Here is a 21,266-nt window from a genome sequence, read left to right as displayed (position 1 = left end):
AAAATTCGAATCAATTGCCGGGGCAATTTTCAACGCGAGACTGAACTTCTAGACAGCAGGCACAAGACGAACCTTGTTCCTTAAGAAATGTGTTCAGCTTAAACTCCAAAAACAAAATACAAGTCTTCGGCTACAAGCCCTTGAAGGAAATGCATAGACAAAGAATGGATGCTAGAAACTTTTGTCTGCTAACAAGTCATCCCGGATGGTGACCCAATTTAAAACCAGCAAAGGAAAAACCATAAATGATGGTCAAGGGACTTTTTGGCAATTTTTCTACACATGGGCCTCTGAGGATTATCTATAAGCATCGATTCCATCGATTTTGCAAGGTTCCAGCCGTGCCTTGACAGCAAGGGCAAATTCCCCTGTGATGCGAAGAAACAACCACCCTGTTCGCTGGGCTGGAGCGGCTGGCTGGGGCTGATTTATGTGAGGGAGAAATACTGTAGCGGCTGGTGGTACTGTAGCGGCTGGTTACTGTAGTAAAAGGTTATTGTAGAATTCCAAATATCGAGAATCTGGCCATATGCGGTGGTACTGTAGCGCTGGTCCGGCTGGACAAGCCAAGCGAATAGGGTGAACAAAAGAAAAACTAAACAAGACGTAGCTTCTAGAAACAGATCGGAGAGACAAAGACGGTGACCTCGAAGGCCCATGCTGACCTTAAACGCTCGAATCAGCACAATTAATTAATATCACAAATAAGCAGAGGCAGGCAAAGGTACCAGCAAGATTTCAGGGACCACGCCATCAGACAAACAGGCAAAGGGATGGCAAAGGACGAACTGCTTGCAACAGTGGCCCTTTGTACTGGTAAGTAAACCACCTGTCCCCCTTTATTTTTTTTTAAAAAAGACATTTGTCGGCGCATACTTGTTTTTCTAGTACTAAACCACTGTGAAAAACAAGCAAGCATGGTTGGTGTCGGCTCTTGAGGCGTCATGAATGATTCTGCTCCTGCAATCCCCCTCAATGATCGGATCGGAGGACAATTCTGTGTACGCGGCACGTGACCTGATACAGCCAGCCTTCGTTCGTGGGTGTGGGTCCGAATTGAACGAACGAATTTGCTGTGTGTGGCGTCACGTCCCTGCACGCTCACAGTGCGTGGTGACTGAATGAAGTATAAGTAGCATCTAATCCTAATCCTAATCCTAATCCTAATCCTAATGATACTACGAAACATCCCCATCAACCAACTCAACATGTGCAGATCGTCCGGTCCCCTTGATGGCAAACCAAACCGCCATTTTCGTTCGTGTTAGCCAAACGGTGGGTGCACGTACAGCGGCTGGAGCTTTCGAATTAATTAGCCACGGGTCAGGGATTTTGCTTTGGGAACAAAAGGCTGCTCAATTGTGGCGTACAAGCTTAGCCCTAACTGTTTTGCCCACACGCGTCCACATGTTTCGTGCTCCATCACAATTAAATCCCAACTTGTCCGCGCAAGCATGCTTATTAGGCTTGTTGATTTGAGGAGCCATCAAAACCATAACAAATACTAGCACGTTTCTTGCTCAACTTTCCGACGGTTGTTCAAGCCAAGTTGAAGTACTAGATGCTGACTTTTTAACAAAACAAGGCCCTGTAGCTGCTACTGCTGCTGCCACAGCCACACTGCGTACAGCGTTTGCTTTGTTCAGCAAATTGCAAGAACTCTGTGCACTGATACTACTCTGCAATAAGATAGGAGCAGTAGCATTCTCAGAAAGCGTACTGCGTGTTTACACCCGTTTGTGGCCGCTACAGTTCGTATGATTGTCTGAAGCGGGCGAGCAGGCAGGCCATGCCGTTATTGGTGGATGGCTGCAGTAGCAAAAACTAACGGATGCGGCCCATGCTTCCGATCCACTACTAGTATGTTCAAACTTTTTTTTTCTCAATAATTTGTAAATTGCTCCCTTTCACCACAATTATTCATTGAACAAAATATAAATCCGGTAACAATATACAACAGTGTATGTATCCCCAGGTCTGAACACGTGTGTTTATGCGCAAGACTGGTCGTCAGGTCAACACTTTTGCTTGCTTGGCAGGTCGGAAAAAAATCATGACATCGCCGATGGGTACTGCCCCGAGAAAGAAAACAAGAAAAGAAAATCGGAGGAACGTTTCAAACCAAACTACTCCACTGGTGGCGAAACGTCTGGGCGGGTGCACCCATCGACGTCATCATCAACCGTAAAATAGCGACCAGACTTTTTTTTTACTTTTTTTTTGAGATACCTCCTTTCTTTTTACTTTTTTTAGCAAATCCTTTCTTTTTACTTAACCAACCAACCCTTCTCCCATTGTGGTTGTGGGCTTTGTGGCCGGCGGCTAGCCAAGCAAGCCCGCCCGAGATGGTGACTGGACAGTGGGGCCATCCAGGCCACGTCGTCAGCGGCGCAAGCCCATCTGCCTGCGCCTTCTTTCTGGGCGGTTTCCTTTTGGTGGCGAGCGCACGTGAGCACGAGGAGCCACCTCGGCGGCTTTCTTTTCTTCTTTTTTTCAGCATCAGCACAGCAGAGCAGAGCAGAGCAGAGCAGAGCACGACCGCCTCCGTTCACACCTGGCGCTGCCCGTCTCTTCCGCGTTTCACACCGTGCTGGTGCCGGCATCTATCAATTCCACTTGGATTTGGATCCGACCGATTCTTATTCACCACACCAATTTGGACGGCAGATTCCACTGAAAGATTTTTCTTTTCCTACTGGGTTCCATTCCAATTGTGTTTTTGGAAAAAAAATTTCGGATCTTGACATCATTTGATTGGATTATCTACTGCTCCAACTTCTTGCGCAGTGTAAACTGCCTGGCGTTTGGATCGCCGGAGCCAACCTCTATGCTCTGACAGACAGGCATATGCTGAACCCAACCTTAAGCTCTCTTGGTCTCGATACAGATTGGTAATAGCCGTTAGCGCAAAGCTGTCAGGTACGAGTAGAGGAGTAATAAACTAGTAGTAATAGTTAAATTAGGGTTAGTGGTAGATGAGGCATGCCACAAAGAAAGCGAAAGGCGAGCGCTTTCTTTCCATGCCCTCTTTACAGTTTGCAGGCACCCAAAATCCATCCACCTTCCTTTCGTTGCTTCAGGTCCTCTGATGCCCCCATTGCCGTTGCCGGCCGACTCCTCTCTCTCTCCGACTCTCTTGTTGAGTGGAGTACAGTTGAACAGATCAAAAGGGAGCCCAGTAACTTTTACGCATGCGCAAAGGGAGCCCAGTAACCACCCTTGGAATTTCACTCAAACAGCAGATCAGCCTTTGGATTGTATAATTCTCGGCAGCAACGGGAACCTGCTTTAATCTCCAGCGGCTGACACACGCAATGAAACAGGGCTAGTAATTCAGAAATTTTGCAGAATTTCTGGACTTGTTCTTTCTCTGGTCAACGTCAGTGGATTATGAAGAGTGAGTCATGCAAGGCCCAGTGCAAACACATGCCCAGGCACGAGCACGACCAGGACGACTGTTCCTCGTTGACTGACTGGCTGGCCCCGGTCGATCGGCAAGCTACCTCGTGCTGACCGGCCGGTCTAGAACTAGAGAATGGATGGATTGGATACCTGAAATGCATCCGACAGTCCAGTGTGATTGAATTGAAGAGGCCCAGACATAGACAATGAGACAAGGTTCAACTTGTCTGACAGATTCTTATTCCTCTTCTTTCCAGCGGTTTCATTTGCTGCCGCTGCGTGCTAATTGGTGGTATTAGCAAACGATTAGTTGAGGGACAAGTGGATTATTGGGCGATCAGCTCGTCATCTGCTCTGAACGTGAGACGAAATGCAGCATGTACAGTACGCATGTGCAGGGACTAATAAGTGACATATGGGCATGGCCAGCTCGATTTGCTGCACGCGCGCTCGCTCAATTACTGCATTCAGCATCGTGCAACCAAAACTGAAAACGGGCACTCCTAATCCACACCCATGATGGTATGCGCTAATAAGATCCAGATTAATTTGTGCAGGATCTTCAATACGCTCGCCTACTTTCCGGAAAATAAGGGAACAAGAACCTCAGCTCTGCCGAAGAAATTGGGCAGGCCGCAGCCGCTCCATTATTCAGTTTCTTGTTCTGGTCACTACTGTAGTCCATTCTGTGGATTGTGCACCAATATTATTTCATTCCATTGTTATTTGTTAGTTTGGGACCCCCTAACTTAATTTCGGCCAGCGAAACGCATATATACGCACTCCACTATAGTACGTGATGAGCACATATCTATCTATCTCCATCGTATCTCCCGTCATCGACCAGACTGCATATGCCAACCTTTGAGAAAGATATCTACCAACCAAATTGCCATTTCAGTCTCCTCTCTCTTTTTTTTCCCCTCTTCGTTCTTTCCTTAAAAAATGGAAAGAGATACGTACAGGGCGCATCCCCTGCTCCTCTTCTTTTTCGTCATTTTTTCCGTCTTGTGCTGGGTAGGTAGGATGCCTTAGAACTTTCTCCTTTGTTTATGTTTTTTGAAAGGTGCCTTGGAACTTTTTCGCTCTTTTTGTGAAGCTTCCACGGAGACACAGGCAACCAAAGTAGGAGCTGTCCGTGTCGTGCCACGGCAGCCACCACCCGTTTCACCGTCTCCTCTCGTCGGTGGTGATCGATGTCTCGCTCAGGCACGCGTCGCCATTATATATATATATATATATATATATATATATATATATATATATATATATATATATATAGTTATACTCTATAACCGGCCATAAAATAGTTTATTTTGTGTCCAGGCCAATTGATGCACCAACCAAGCGCATCCGGCTCCAGAATCACGGATCAACCGTGCTTACTTAATGTCTTAATGGTTGCTGACCCTCCGAGGTGACGATAATTCCATCTGGCACCAAATCAGCAGGGAGCACTCCTGCCATTAATATCAGCACGAAATCACCGTTTGATGCAGCTTCCTATATCGGTACGTCCTGGCAAGCTACCGTCCATATCTGCATTCAAGTGTACCATATAGGGTTACGAGAATACATGTATGCATTACGAGAATAAAGAGCCCATCGTGTGTATATAGGAGAAATTAAGAACGATTAACTAGCTAGATGTAATATTAGGGCACAGTGACAAGAAATAGTTACGATAATGCAAACGACTCAACTTGATATTTAGGATGGATAATTACCGTAATTAGATGTAAACCTGTTTGCATAAACCGGTTACTATATATAATGATGATACATATTTACCATGAAATAGGTATATGATAGTTCGAACGGTTGAGTCACTATATATCATTTTACCACAATTTGACACCAAGCCATTCTGGGGAACAAACACTTTAATCAGGAGACTAAATTTACCATGAAAATAGTTACGTACGATGGATTAGCATGATGATTAGGATAGGGAGTTACCATAATTCTGTGAAAAGCCTTTGTTCCAAGGAACTGATAACTATAATGATGAAACAATTATCATGAAGCAATCACAACAAAATGATCTACGGCAATTGTATGATGACGAAGTTACTACAAATGATACCTAATTTATTAGAATCAGAGATGTACAATAATACGACACTTTCAGTTCTGTACAATATTTATACAATGAGTTACGACAATAGGAGAGAGAGAGAGAGAGTAGGCCATAGTAACTTGATCGTGCCACTTGGGTAATTGCGTATTGCCATGTATGTAAGTTCTCGTGAAGGTTAACCATAGACAAGGGCATAATGTCTAGTAAAAACATAATTTAAAATGGCAGCAGGCATAATTCTAGTAAAGACATAAGGGCGTTGATTCTAGTAAATCACTTACAATTATTTTTTTAAAAAGAGGATAACCAAATACAAGAAGTATAAAATCTAGTAACTTGACCTAGGCCATTGTGGTAAATGGATTGTTTATTGCTTTACAAATTGTTTAACTTTTGAAATAAAATTAGACAGTCAACCTAGTTTTTTTATTCTCGTAATCGACATTTGCAAGTACGTACATGTAACCAAAAGTGCATCGCGGCATGTGGTAACCTGCATGTACTCTGCACATGTATGTATCTGGACGGTTCGTTACGCAATATTGCTCCGAGCAGCTCCTCCTTGTTTGGCGTTGTGCCACTGATTACGTCGTGAACTAATGACCGTTGTACCATTCGTCCGTTCAGTTCGCTCGGTGGCTTTGCCTACGGGCCGGATTAGCAGGTGGCCAATTGGGATGCGCCAGGTGACCTGACTATAGAATAAGCTATTCTATGGCCCGCTATAGAGTATACTCTTCGTATATAGAACTCCTTTTCTATAGCCGGCTACAGAATAAGTAATTCTGTAGCCGGATTCAACAGTTCCACCGCACCGCACCCGAATCGCATCAAACCACACCCTATATATATATATATATATATATATATATATATATATATATATATATATATATATATATATATAGTGTTATGGTATAATACACCTGGGTGCATTCTGTATAGAGAATGCACTCACCCTCTCAGTTGCAACTACTCTGACTGTTCTAGTTGCAATTAGATTGTGTCCATTGCAACAGTTCGCGTCCAGTTGCAACCGGGTCAGTCCGAGTTGCAACCGGTTTGTGTCCAGTTGCAATTAGTTCCGTCTAGTTGCAGTTGGTCTATTTTTCTTGTTGCAATTGATGTAGTCTCTCAGTTGCAATTGCAGGGTATAAGTGCATTTTGTACATAGAATGTACATTGTTGCAACGTTCACTAACTAGACTTGCAACTAGATTGTAACTAGTTGAAACCAGTAGCAATTGTGCAAAAACAAGGTTCTAAGTGATCGCAACTAGTGCTAACTATGCTACAGCCAAGTTGCAATTGTAATGTAGCTATGATAGCAACTCATAGTATCGTGATGTTGCAATTACATACTTGAAAAAAAAGTTCATCAAATATAGCCTTTATGGATCTCGTTTTGTTAAGCACATTTTTTCCAACAACCTGATGCAAATAGATATGAAATCGGAGCTACGGTTTAAGAGATATTGTATTTTTTTTATCCAAATCAATAAAAGATTCTTTGTATGCGGCTTTCTGGTGGGTGGCGGGATTAAGCTGTGGTTGGTTGGCGAGTCCGACGGAGGGTCTGTGCATTTGCTATAGCAAATGCACCTTGTTGCATTTTAGTCTCGTCGTGTGTGTGTATATATATACTCCCTCGCTTCCAAATCATAAGTCATTCCAAAATTTTTGAAAAGTCAAAGTTTTTTATGTTTGATCAAATTTATATGACAAGATAATAATATTTATGGTACCAATTAAGTATTATTAGATTATTTATTAGCTATATTTTCATAGTGCACCTATTTGATGTCATAAATCTTTATATTTCTCTCTATAATTTAGTCAAACTTTGAGATATTTTGACTCTCCAAAATTTTTGGAATGACTTATAATTTGGAACGGAGGGAGTATATATCAGAGAAGATACGATACGATTTTGCATATACGACACAGTGCTCTGGAAATGGGATCCCAGTTAAGTTATTGAAAAATGGTAGCCAATAAGCAAGCCCTTCTCCACCTTCTCTTAGCTTTCCAGTTTCCAGTAGCTGGGTCTAAAGTCAGCGACCAGCTAGCGAGGAAACAAGCAAGGAACTGGAATGAAGCATTGCAACGAACAGCCAACGGCGCTGCATGCATATTGACTGACTGGCTGACTGTCTGGCTGCGTAATGCATCGGAGAGAGTCGTTTTCGTATCAGCTGAGTGGTGCCAGACCGATAAGCAACAATTTAGATGCAATCGTCACCATGTACTCGTCAGTAAGGATTAATAATTGGGGAATTCGGACTTGCAAAATCACATAGAGTAGGAGATCTTCAGCGTCAGGATGTAACGTCTGAGCAGCAGAAAACAAAACAGACAAGATGTATAATAGATAGATATATACCAACTCGACCCTCCCTTTGATAAGTATATTCTTATCAATATACTAATCTGCATCTGCGACAAGCAGCGTCCGATCACGATAAATGGCCAAAGTATTGAGTTGCATACACCAACCAATTCAATTCAAAAATGTAATCTGATGAGAAGAGATAGTGGGCAATTCACTAATAATGCTCAACACGAAACAGAGGCCACGAAGATGTATTCTTTTTAGGACGGAAAGAGTAGCTAGTATGCATATTGACAGTCGGTCACTCGCGGTCATATAATAATACTATTAGTTGTTGAATGCCCGCACGGTAACAGTATCTTATTCATACATAGATGCTGACAGACGTGACACATCCAGCTAATTAGTTAACCATATGCATCAATTGTCTTTAATTTTTCTTCTTACTTAAATTGGTGTCAAGAAACAAAAAACAAAACATTACATACATGCACGTGTACATTGTCGTACGAGTAGGCAGCCCACACACCGTCGATATGTGAAACAATAGAAGATCCGAATCGAAATTCTCTTCGCCCAAGCTCTCGCGGCCGATGTTTGGCCCCTCGGCTTTTGACAGGCCCAACAACGGCCGCGCCGCCTCCAACACGACCCAAGGCGCTCGCCACGTTCAAGGCTTTCAGCCTGTTGGACCAGTCCCTCGTTTCATTCTCATTTTTAGTAGCCCGTAATGTAATCTGGTGTGTTAAAGAGTACTCCCTCCATACTTGAATTAGTTGTCATTTAGAACATAATTGTGCTTACCAACAAGTTATTAATTAGAGGTAAACACGATGCCCTGCACGTGCGGTCTAGATATCGCCTTGGACTCCGCCGGTCCACGAACCAAACTGCCCGCAACGACAGTCATACGTGTCGCCGTCCTCCTTAGCTCCGGTGGCACCACTAACGCTGCCTCCTCGACCATCATCCTCCTCACCCTCGCACCACTATCCTCCTCGGCTCCACCCGCCGGAGCCACCACGTCCCCATACTCCTCAAATCCGGACGGTGACTGCCGTGTCCGCCGCCAGATTCATCGCCACTTGCTCCGGCATTAGCTCTGTCGAGAAGCTCCGCACTCCACTCCTCCGCCACCTCCAGAGGCCACTGGTTGTCCACTACACAAACCCGTGGCAAGCGGTGTCCTGCCGCCTCACCGCCCTGCCCACTACCTTGCCGCTGGCGACCTCTCTTCATAGCCGGCCACACCGAAGACAACATCACCCCAGCAACCCAGAAACTCGAAGCCACGAACCCAAACCTCGAAGCTCCGGCAGTGATGCGGAGGAGAAGCGATCGATGGCAACTGCAAGGCGGAGGAAGAAGGTGTGTGGGCTGGGTCATAAAAGGTCGAAATGAACTTGCGGTACGCTTCAGGCGATAGATATGGGATATTAAGCCTATGCGTTGTATAGCCGCTTCGATGCCTTGCACTTTGCTGAGTAAAAGTAAATTTTTTAGGGGCAGAAAACAACTCAGTGCTGAACAGTAAGTTTTTGCTTTTTTTTTTGAGCAAGCAACAGTAATTACTTGCTGAGTGAAAGTAATGCAACGTGTCACCCAACGTAGAGACGGCCACGGCCTACCCATCCCATCTGTGGGCCTCAAATTTAAACGAACTTCTAGGTCAACGGGCCGCAATCATGGGCTCTCAAACTACTTCTAGGGAGAGAGGAGCGCGAGAGAGAGTGAGTAGCGAAGGGATTAGAGTCTGAGGTTAGGCCGAACGAATTAATTTGGGCTGGCAGCCTTCTGTTGCTCCGCATCTCAAAATCCCCGAACAAGCCTTCTTGGTGCCCAAGTAAACCCAACCCAACGTGCTACTGCATAGAAGGGCCCAGCACGGCCAGCCAGGCACCAGCAGATCATTATTTCTCTCTGTTCCAGTGGCTTGCGCGGAAGAAACAGCCCACCGCTCGCGTTTTGAATCCAAAACCAACCAGCAACTCGTCTCCCCCGGCGGAACGCCATGGTGGCCGGGAACGGTTTCTTCCCCCGGGAATGGGGAACTCTATGCATGGGCGTGGATGCACCTAAGGGGTTCCGGCTCGATCCATAGCGATCCAACCGTGTTTTGCAGGTTAATGGATCGATCCATTCAGTTTGGCAAGGATAGGACCTGTGATCCAAAGGGTCACGTGGGTCAAACCATCCTCGACCTCATCCTCCGCATCTCTGCCTGGCCCGCTCCCCGTCCAAGAGCTAGCCGCTCCCCGCCATCCGCACGGCCTCCGCCCGCAGCTCGCCTGCCGCTCGTCCGGCCTCTGCCCGCAGCTCACCTGGCCTCCGTCATGGCTCGCCGGCCTGCGGCCTGCGCTGGCTCCGCACGCAGCCTGCCTCCGCCCACTGCCACTCCCCTGCCTCCGCCCGTGGCTTGCCGGCCTGCGGCCTGCGCCGCCTCTGCACGCAGCCGGCCAGCCGCTCGCCCAGCCACCAAACACAGCTCGTCGGGCTGCGCCGCCTCTGCTCCGGCCGGCTGCTGTTCTCCTGCATCTGCCTATGAACCTGCGCCCTGTGGTCTGCGCCGCCTCAGCACGCGGCCGGCCACAAAACACGGCTTGGCAGGCCGCGTCATCTCCGCTCCGGCTGGTGTTCCCCTGCCTCCTCGTCAGCCTTTCTCTCGTGAGCTCGCCCGCGCTCCACTTTCTCCCGCTGGGCCCGAATGTCGCGCGACGGCACATGCGCAGCTGTGCCTCCACGGCGGCGGTAGGGTGGGTCGAACCGCTCGACCCTAGGTTGCGAGTAAGTCCGATCCACCAACCCATATCAGTCTGATGGTTTCTATAAGGGGGCCATTAGGTTTAGTTTAGTGGGCTGGTTCGGCGACCCGACGGGTCGCTCCGCCCCACCCCCATCGTTAGGGAACTCCGCCGCCGATCGCCGCCGAGCCGGAGCGCCGCAGAACTCGCTCTCCATGGCGAGGTCGCCTCCTTCGCCACCCGCGCCTCTGCGCACCACCCGCGTCGCGCCCGCAGAGCTGGTGCGCGGGCGCGGGAGAGGCAGCGGCGCCGCCCTCGCCGCGTGCCGGTCGACGGCAGCGACGCTGGCGTGGTGAACGGGGAAGAGGAGCCCAGCGACGACAGCGGCGTGGTGGTGGAGAAGAAGGAGGAGGCCGACGACGACGGACCCGTGCTGGTGGAGGATGACGTCAACAGCGGAGGTGTGGTGGAGAAGGAGGAGGGGCCCGACGACGACGGACCCGTGGCCGAGGAGGATGAGGACGTCGGCCGGGTCGCGGAGCAGGACCAGGTGGCAGGCGTCGGCCGCGCTGTGCAGCAGGACCCCGACTACAACCGCCGCTTGGCCGGGCTGGAGCAGGACGCCGACGGCGACCGCGTGGCGGAGGAGGTGGTCGTCGTGCCGGGCTCGTCTGCTGCGGAGGCGATCGCTGCGGGTCCACCACCAGCGGCGGCGGCGACCGTCAAGGACTCGTCAGAGGCGAGGTCCGCGTGACCTCGGGTCCAGCGCCGATGCCACACAGCGGGTGGAACAAGGACAACGGCGTGCGTGGATGCACATGCGGCATTCCCTAGTTCGTTTTTCTTTTTGCTCTCTCCATGTTTTTTTCTCTCGCCATTAACTCGTCGGAGAAGGGGAGAGTCGGGCACGTACAATGGGGGTTGTTGATTGTCGTAGACATGCAATGAAATTTTGCAAAATCCACCCCCACAAGCTGCAGTTAGAGCGGGGTCATCGATTAGTTCATCTACGACCTGTTCTCATGCTCCAAGGCATATCAACGAGGGGTGCCGCCCGTTGTACGACCCGATGTGCGGAGACGGCGACGCCAAAGGATTTGCTGCGCGCAGTGGGGGGATTCCTTTCGTGCCCAAGGTTCATGCCTTCCCCACGGGACGGCCCAGAGTCCGGACATCGGCGGCGCACATAACAAAGAAGGGTGACGATGGTAGGTGGCTATGGTGGAAGAGAGCTCGGAGTGGTTCAAATGGACTTGTGGCTTGCTAGTGGGGGTGTGGCTTCAAAGAATTGATGGGACTCGGCTTGAGGACGACGAATTTCGATGAGGGGTGGAGCTCGGGCAAAAGGGGAGGAATGACTCAAGGAGGAAGATGAACAGCGGTGGTGCGATTGGCTGTGGTTGGGATCGATCCAAACGGGCTCGTGGGTGGCTGGGGATGTCTTAGTTTCAAGTAATTGGCCGGCGTCGCCCTGTCGACGTCCAATTTGGCCGGAGAAGAGGCTCGGGCGACAGATGAAGAAGACAGTACAAGCTAGCAAGCAATGGATGCTTAGTAATATTTTTGTGTTCATAATTTTGTGAAATCCATAGTAAAATTCATAGTGAAATCCTGCCGCATTAGATGCTGGTGGTTGAGGCGTGCGCTGCCAGATCAGGGCATCGAATGCCCTCTGACGGGTTGGACATGCGTGACATGACAACACGGTAAGCCCGCCTGTTTCCAAGGCGGCTCGTCTGTTACCGAGGCATGCAGCAGTGACTCAGCGCCACGCGCGTGGGCGACGAGTTATGATGACCGGCTACTAACTGGGGCATTAGTACACGCTGCTACAGTGGACTGAGTCAGTAGTTCGGCGCTTCATCATGACCTCGACGCGCGGCTGCAGAGGCTAGACTCTACTCCGACAGGACAGCTCAAGACCATCCCTAGTCAGAAGCTACGCACGAAGGACGACGACAAGATCTCTGGATCTGGGGCATTGAAGGCCAAAGTGTAGATTATAATACATCACCGGGTCCACATGTCGGGGCCCCGCTCCGTGTACGTGCTCCCCTTAGGCATATAAAATGGAGGGCACACACGATAGATAGACAAGCTGACGAGGTCACAAGCCTTCGAAGCTCACACATCCTCCCTCTCGGGCTCAGAGAGCACACTCTAAGCTCTGGCAATACAACTCACAGTGGACGTAGGGTATTACGCTCCGGCGGCCCGAACCACTCTAAATCCTTGTGTGCTTCTCGCATTCATTCGCCTCTAGATCGAGCACTCCTTGACTGCCCCCAAGCTCATCCTACACTTAGGATTAGGCGGGTGTAATCCGCCACCTGGCTGGAGTCATCCTCCGACATTTGGCGCGCCAGGTAGGGGCCTAACTTGGTTTCTGCTTGATTGCCCATTTGGCATCACCATGGCTTGGATTGTCGAATTCCATGTCCACCCATTGGGAGAGGACGCGGCGACACCCGCGCCGCAGGCCTTTCGCCGTCCAACGCCGAGGGCTGCTGCCCACGACGCGCAGCAGCGTGCAGTGGAGCACGCCCCCAAAGCCCCCGCCCAGGCCGCTCCGAGCGAGCCGTTAGCCGCGGCCAGGGAGCTGCTCCGCAACCCGCCAGATCTGGCGGCCTCGCCAGACGTAATGAGGCAATGGCGCGACGACATCGACCGCCTCATCATCCTTGTTGTAGGATCAAGAACACCGACTAGAGGGGGGGTGAATAGGCGGTTTAAAAACTAAAACCAATAACACTAGAGAAATTTAATTAGTAACAAAGGAAAGCCCTATGTCATGCTATTACTATCTCTAGATGTGTTTGCAACCTAAGGTGACAAGACACAAATCAAGCTCTAGTAAAGTAAATTGCTCAAAGTAAAGACAAGAATAAAAGTGAGCAAGAGAAGTAACCAAGCTTGACACAAGAATATATCCCGTGGTGTCGATGACTTGCCGGTCACCCCTAATCCACGTTGAGGTGGATTCCAAGAATCAACTGCTCCTCTATCAAGAACCTCTTGATCTTGAGCCGGCTTGAATCAAGGAATCGCTCCACACCTTGATTCCACTAGAGTTGCTCTTCACCACTCCGGTGAGGTGAGCACAAAACCTCTCACAACTGAAATCGGGGCTCCTCAACAATCTCCTTGGAGGAGCTCCACGAAATCCACTTCTCCAAGCCGTCTAGGGAGAGACAACTCCCAAGAGTAACAAGTTGATGACGCTTGCTTGAAGTTTCCCTAATGCCACAAAGCTCAAAACCTTGATGCAATGCACTAGGAAGCTCTCACACTCTCAAGAATGCAATCTCTAAGCAAGTGTGTGTGTGAGAGGGTTGCCTTAGCTCTAATGTGTCAATAATGCTGTCCAAATGGCCAAGAGAGACCTCCAAAGGCCGGGCAATGGGTATATATAGACATCCCTCAAAAAACTAGCCATTACACTCTTTTCTGCGAAATCGCGGACCGTCCGTGGTTCAAAAACCGGACTTTCCACCGTTATAAACCAGTGAGTCAGAGTGCATTTAATTCGTGTCAGAACTAGCCGTTAAGCCCTGGCGGACCGTCCGCGCCCTAGTGGCGAACCGTCCGCAGTTAAGAGTTCCTCACCACCAGAGACTAATATCGTCTCTGGAACAACTTTGAGATTAGCCTGCGGACCGTCCGCGCCTCAGCAGCGGACAGTCCGCAGTTAACTTTTCAGCCCAAACCAGAGAAACATCCTCTCTGGTACAAATCTGAGAAGAGCCGGCGGACCGTCCGCGCCCCATGGGCGGACTGTCCGCCGTTCAACTTTGAAGCCCACACCAGAGAGACACTCTTTCTGGTACAAAAATGAAAAACAGTGGCGGACCGTCCGCCCACCTGGGCCGGACCGTCCGCGAGCCCACCAGGGACTTTGCAATCTCTCTGGAACGGTCGCGGACTGTCCGCCCCTCGGGTGCGGACTGTCCGCCGTTACTCAGTCAGCTCTCAAACTTAGTCTTTTTCAAATCTTTTCAAAACGCCGTTAGCCCTCATGCATGCAACTAGACATTTTGAGCAAAATGGCACTAAAGACCCGTCAAGCATGAGTACACAACCCCTCTTGATAGTACGGCTATCTATCCAACAAATACGGTCACTTTTCATCCACTAAACGCCTTGTGACCGGTAAAATGCAAAAGCCCTATTTTATACCTTTGCCTTGAGCCCGAGCTTTGCTCATCATCTCCAAAACTCCATACGTTCACAATCAAATCTCTTTCAATCGTGGATCAACCTATACTCATTATCTCAAATGAAATCGTTAATCCACAAACCGTTGTCATTAATTACCAAAACTCGAATTAGGGGCCTAGATGCTTTCACTTGCCCAGGCCACACCTGGCTCCACGGGGACTGGGTCGGGACAGCGTCGACGACAGGGCGGCGCACCAACCTCTGCGCGCTTTCCTACAGTGGAAAGCATGTAGACAGCTGATCTGCAGGCAGAACTCAACCGCAGGCATGCGGGACCCACACCGGTCGCACTAAGCCGACTCTGGTGACTCTCTACGACGTTAAGCCGACTCCGGTTGCACCTCCGACTGTACATCTCTGTAAGTCCTACCCTTAGAGGCCCAGTAGGGAATAAAACATTTTCCTTTGTAACTAGGTAGTACTTCCGTGCGGTCCAGTCCGGTGAGCCTCCTCCGTGGAGGGGTCCGGACCTCTGCGAACCAGGTTCAGGGAAGCGTACTCACCCTCCGGGGAGGTCCGGAGCCGTGTAGACGCTTAGCCTGGTTCCGTAGACTAAGCCTGCATGCTCTACCCCCCTAGGGCGAGTACCTTAGTACCTAAGACTGGGGGCCCGGAGGTCCGGACAGCTCCGGCCTCATAAACCCGAGTTCTGGCTTACATCGCACATCTCATGTATATCTAGTTATAAAGGAAAAGTTTATTCTCTGTTCGCCTCTAAGGATGTTACATTCCAATTTAAATCTACGCATTCTGTTTGCGCTAACGCCCGCGTGGTTCCCACTCCTGTGTCCGAATTGAGTTGGTCGGCATGTGGTTCAGATTGGGACCCCCTCACTGCTAGAGGGGGGTCCGGGTCCTTAGGAACCTGCTTCGGGGAAGAGGTACTTGTTCCCGGGGGTGGTCTGGAGCCCTGTGCAGCTGCTTAGCCTGGTTCCGTACTCTAAGCCTGCGCACTCCACCACTCTGAAACAGGTGCCCTAGTACCCGGAACTGCATACTTAGAGGTCCGGACCTCATTCTAGCTTGAGGGCTGGCCTCCTAAGCTCTGTTCCACAGGTCCGGCTGCGTATCTCAAAGGACCTCTGCCAACGGGATCCAGGACCACGTGGGCAAGTTACTAAACGCCAGTCCTATGTTGTGTACAGGACGAGGGCCCAGAGTACCTGGAGACCGACAACGCCAGCTACTGGCGTTGCAGGCGTTGAAGGGGACGAATTCCCCCGCGGAGAACACCGGCGCGGTCCGTCCGAGCAGGCGTCAACCACGACATGGATTTGGCCCCACCTGCGGGTTCATACCTCACCCGCAGGTGGGCCCGAGGGCCACACCCTATTCGGGCAAGGGTCCGGAGCCCTCACAAGCCCCTGTGGGCGCGGCCGCCGACCCCAGGGTCTGGCGCCTGCACGTGTCCCACAGGGCCGACCTCCGGACCTCCGCTCCCCGACTCGGGCAGGGGTCCGGAGCCGCCACGTCTCCATGTGGGCGCGGCTGCAGACCCCTAGATCCGGTGCCGCCACGTGTCCCACAGGCGCGAGTCTTCTGCCTGAAGCCAGCCCTCCTGCCGCATTAGATGCTGGTGGTTGAGGCGTGCGCTGCCAGATCAGGGCATCGAATGCCCTCTAACGGATTGGACAGGCGTGACATGACAACACGGTAAGCCCGCCTGTTTCCAAGGCGGCTCGTCTGTTACCGAGTCACGCAACAGTGACTCAGCGCCGCGCGCGTGGGTGACGAGTTATGATGACCGGCTACTAACTGGGCCATTAGTACACGCTGCTACACCGGACTGAGTCAGTAGTTCGGCGTTTCATCATGACCTCGACGCGCGGCTGCAGAGGCTAGACTCTACTCCGACAGGACAGCTCAAGACCATCCCTGGTCAGAAGCTATGCATGAAGGCCGACGACAAGATCTCCAGATCTGGGGCATTGAAGGCCAAAGTGTAGATTATAATACATCGCCGGGTCCACATGTCGTGGCCCCGCTCTGTGTACGTGCTCCCCTTAGGCATATAAAAGGGTGGGCACGCACGATAGATAGACAAGCTGACGAGGTCACAAGCCCTCGAAGCTCACATATCCTCCCTCTCGGGCTCATAGAGCACACTCTAAGCTCTGGCAATACAACTCACAGTGGACGTAGGGTATTACGCTCCGGCGGCCCGAACCACTCTAAATCTTTGTGTGCTTCTCGCATTCATTCGCCTCTGGATCGAGGACTCCTTGACTACCCCCAAACTCATCCTACACTTAGGATTAGGCGAGTGCAATCCGCCACCCGGCTGGAGTCATCCTCCGACAGTTTGTTAGACTCCTTTAGATTTACATTTCAAAACCGTAACCTTTACTCTTGAAAAGTGTTTATTTTCTGCTTTTTTAAATGTTTTTCTTAATTACTATTTGAAAATTGAGAAATGTCTAGTAAATTTCTGAAAAATAATAAAATGGAAAAATTCACTTTTTTCATCTTTTTTCTTTGTGTAGAATATGAGAAAAATAAGTTTTCTGTGTTTTTCTTGTTTATATGCCTTTTATGTTTTAATGTGTTATAGGTGGCTTAAAATTTACTATAAAGAGCCATGCGAATTAATGTTTATATACGCATTATGATTTACTAAGTTATATATAAGATTCATGCGAATTATTTGAATGTACTGTGCTTTTTCTCATCTATGCAAACAAAATGGTTACAAAGATCAATTATACACCAGATCACCATAAGTTTGTGTATCAAAAAAAATAAATTAATCACCCTGTATATAGTCAAACATACAACTCATTATACAAGCTGTTTATTCAGTTGTCTGTTTGTGATAAAAAAACAGCAGCTGTCTACACTGTTGTACTTGTCCTAAATAGCAGTCTCATTTTGTTTCAACCATTATTTCCCCCACCGAACTGACAACTGAGCGAGCTAATGACTGCTGCGATGTGCGTGAAGTGGTAAGCGAATTTGAAATTTCTGCATGCGTAGCGTACTGTTGCCGATTGGTGTGAAGAATAGATCATGCACCCATACGGTACGTACGTGTCTCATGTCTCTCGTTACATGGATGGAAATACGCCATCGTTTGGTTAATTATTATGTGCACGGGCATTCAGCATTCCTGCCTAGTTCTGTCGTTCCATGTTAATTATTGTCGCTGAATCTTACGACACGCACTGCCCATCGTCGTCCTTGTCTTGGGAGGCACGACGACGATGAGTCGTGTGGGATCGCCAAATTTCTTTCCATCGGCTGTGTTTGGTTTGGGATGCAAATTTTCTGTAACTTTCATCGCTAATTAGAGGTATTAAATTAAGTCTAATTATAAAAACACTTCCACAACCATGGATACTATAATAATATTATATCTAATGAGGCCTTTGACCGCATAATTTGATGATGATTAGAACATGGTCACGGTAGCATTACTATATCTAATCATGTATTAATTAGACTTATTAGATTCAGCTCGCAAAGTTGTAACCATCTCTAATTTTTTTTTACAAATAGACTATACTGCATTCATACAAAATTCTCGCGAAATTTTTACTGTTACACCCACGACTGATGATGATCTGGGCAGTGCGGCAGAGCGCGTTGGGTTGTGCCGACGGTGGCCTGGTGGGTGCCTGGCCTGCAGATTTGTGGCAAAGGCCTCTCTCATGCTTGCTTGGGCTGAAAGTGAATTTTTCTTTTTTTATGGGGCTGAAAGTGCAATGGTGGCAGAGAGAGTTCGCTGGCCGGAATGATAATGGTTCTTTTCTAGAGAGGCACACGCGTCAAAGCTGAAAATGCACAGTTGATAGTTGTTTGTTGCTCTGGGCCGTGTTTGGTTATTTTCGCGTACGTTTCTCGAAAAGAGAATCTCGCATGCGTGAAGTACTAAATGAAGTCTATTTGTAAAAAAAATTTAAGATGAGTGTAATTTTTTTTTCAAAAAAAGCAGTCGATCTGCAAATGCATGTGGACGTGTGGTAGTATTCGATTTTCTTTTCTTTTCAGAATTATTATGGCGACATACAGACAATGACCCTCCACTCCACGCTCGCGATTCGATCGCCCAAAAAAAGGCCGTGAAAATCCCCCCAAATTGGAGGTGCATCTTCTGATCTTCTTCCCCGGCAGCCGGCAGGCAACCAGCCCTTATCCAGTTTCTGCTGCAGCCGCCCGCGCACCTCCCACTCTAGACCTCTAGTGCCCACTGGCCGCCACGCCGTCCCGCTCGCTCACCTCGGCCGCCATGACTCCCCGCGCCACCCGGCTGCTGCTCTTCCTCCTCGTCGGGCTACTCGTCCTCGCCGCGCCAGCGCCAGCGCTCGCCGCCGACGGCACCATCGTCTTCACCACGCTGGGCCGCAGCCGCTACTCCTTCGACATCTTCGCGCTCCCGATCGCCCCGCTTTCCTCCTCCTCCTCCCCTGCCGCCGAGGCTCGCCTCACCGACGGCGCCTCCGTCAACTACAACGGCAACTTCGCGCCGTCCGGGGACTCCCTCCTCTTCGTCTCCGAGCGCAACGGCACCCTCAACCTCTACATCTCCCCCGTCCCCTCCGCCTCCGGCTCCCGCCGCGAGGCGCTGGAGGTGCCCGAGGCGGCGCCGCTCACGCCGCTGCTCCCGTGGGACCCCATCGCGCTCAAGGACCGCCCGTCGCTGACACCCGACGGCGCCAACCTCGTGTACGTCTCCACCGCCGATCCCGCGGAGGCCCCGCGCCGGAGCTGGGCGGCCGTCTACAACACGCACCTGCCCTCCGGGTCCACGCGCCGGCTCACCCCGCGCGGCGTCGCGGATTTCAGCCCCGCCGTGTCGCCGTCCGGGGAGTGGGCGGCCGCCGCGTCGCCGGGCCCCGACGGGTGGGGCGGCGAGGTGGAGGATCTCGACACCGACATCTACGTCTTCCGGACGCCCGACGGGTCGCGGCGGACGCTGGCCATCTGCGACGGCGGCTGGCCGACCTGGGCCGACGAGACAACCCTCTTCTTCCACCGCCGCGACAGCGACGGCTGGTACGGCGTGTACCGCGCCAAGATCTCGTTCGCGGGCGACGCCGGTGTGTCCGCGGCGTCCGTCGAGCGCGTCACCCCGCCTGGGTTCCACGCGTTCACCCCGGCCGCGTCGCCCGGCGCGCCGGGGCTCGTGGCGGTGGCGACCAGGCGTCCCGGCTCGGACTACCGCCACATCGAGGTCATCGACGTGAGCGGCGGCGGCGCGAACGCCTACTTCGAGGTGACCAGGCCCGTGGCGCCGCGCGTGCACCACTTCAACCCGTTCATCTCACCGGACGGCGTGCGCGTCGGGTACCACCGGTGCCGGGGGAGCGGGAACGGGGACTCGCCGCTGCTGCTGGAGAGCATCAAGAGCCCCGCGCCGGACACGTTCTCGCTGTTCAGAATCGACGGGTCGTACCCCTCCTTCTCGCACGACGGCAAGAGGATCGCCTTCGTCGGGCTACCGGGGCTGTTCGTTGTCAACTCCGACGGTTCCGGTGGTCGCCGGCGAATCTTCTCTGGCAACGCCTTCCCCACGGCATGGGGCTGGAAGAGGAAGGGGGTCATCTACACCAGCATCGGGCCAGACTTCGCGAGCGAGAGGACAGAGGTTGACGTGGCCGCCGTGTCGCTTGGCGACGACGACGACGAGGAGGATTCGAACATCTCGATCAAGAAGCTCACCGTGGGTGGCGGGAACAACGCGTTCCCGTCCCCCTCGCCGGACGGCAAGTGGATAGTGTTCCGGTCCGGGAGGTCCGGGCACAAGAACCTCTACATCATGGACGCCGAGGACGGCGAGGCCGGCGGCATCCGGCGCCTGACCGAGGGGCCCTGGTCGGACACCATGTGCAACTGGTCCCCCGACGGCGAGTGGATCGCATTCGCCTCCGACCGGCACAACCCGGGCAGCGGCAGCTTCGCCATCTACATGGTCCACCCGAACGGCACCGGGCTGCGGCGGGTGGTGCACAGCGCCGACGGCGGGCGGGCGAACCACCCCTGGTTCAGCCCGGACTCCAAGTCCCTGGTGTTCACGACGGACTACGCTGCCGTGTCCGCGGAGCCCATCTCGAACCCGCACCACTACCAGCCCTACGGCGAGATCTTCACCGTGAACATCGACGGCTCGGGCATCCGGCGGCTCACGCACAACTCGTTCGAGGACGGGACGCCGGCGTGGACACCCTACTACCTGAAGCCGGAGGACGTCGGCGAGACGCTGCAGGCCTCCGGGACGTGCGCGTTCGAGGATTGCCACTGGCTCAACATCGATGCCCAGCCACATGGTCTCATGTGTGGCAGGCACGCCTAAGTTCATGCATGTATGTTGGTAACTAGGTAAATAGCGACCAGCGAGAGCAGTATATCTATGTTTGCTCGCCTATGATTCTATGAATAAGGCCATGTACAGTCATGCCAGTTTTACGGCAACAATAACCTGATTAGAACATAGTACTCATTATGAAGTTTACTTGCCAGTATTCACCGTGTTCGGCTGGTGGGTAGGGCTCCAGCC

The 21,266-nt window shown here is 51.1% G+C and overlaps 1 protein-coding gene across 1 annotated transcript; it reads left to right on the top strand.

Annotated features, from left to right (window-relative positions):
- Positions 1-18,846: 18,846 nt before the first annotated feature.
- On the top strand, positions 18,847-21,228 carry LOC120649152 (tol-Pal system protein TolB-like). The gene has a single exon (XM_039925861.1). The coding sequence runs from the start codon at positions 18,999-19,001 to the stop codon at positions 21,060-21,062; it is 2,064 nt and encodes a 687-aa protein (XP_039781795.1). The 5' UTR covers positions 18,847-18,998; the 3' UTR covers positions 21,063-21,228.
- Positions 21,229-21,266: the final 38 nt, after the last annotated feature.

Source organism: Panicum virgatum, chromosome 9K (genome assembly GCF_016808335.1).
Source record: "Panicum virgatum strain AP13 chromosome 9K, P.virgatum_v5, whole genome shotgun sequence".
Taxonomy (NCBI): domain Eukaryota; kingdom Viridiplantae; phylum Streptophyta; class Magnoliopsida; order Poales; family Poaceae; genus Panicum; species Panicum virgatum.
This window is presented reverse-complemented; position numbering and strand designations above follow the sequence as displayed.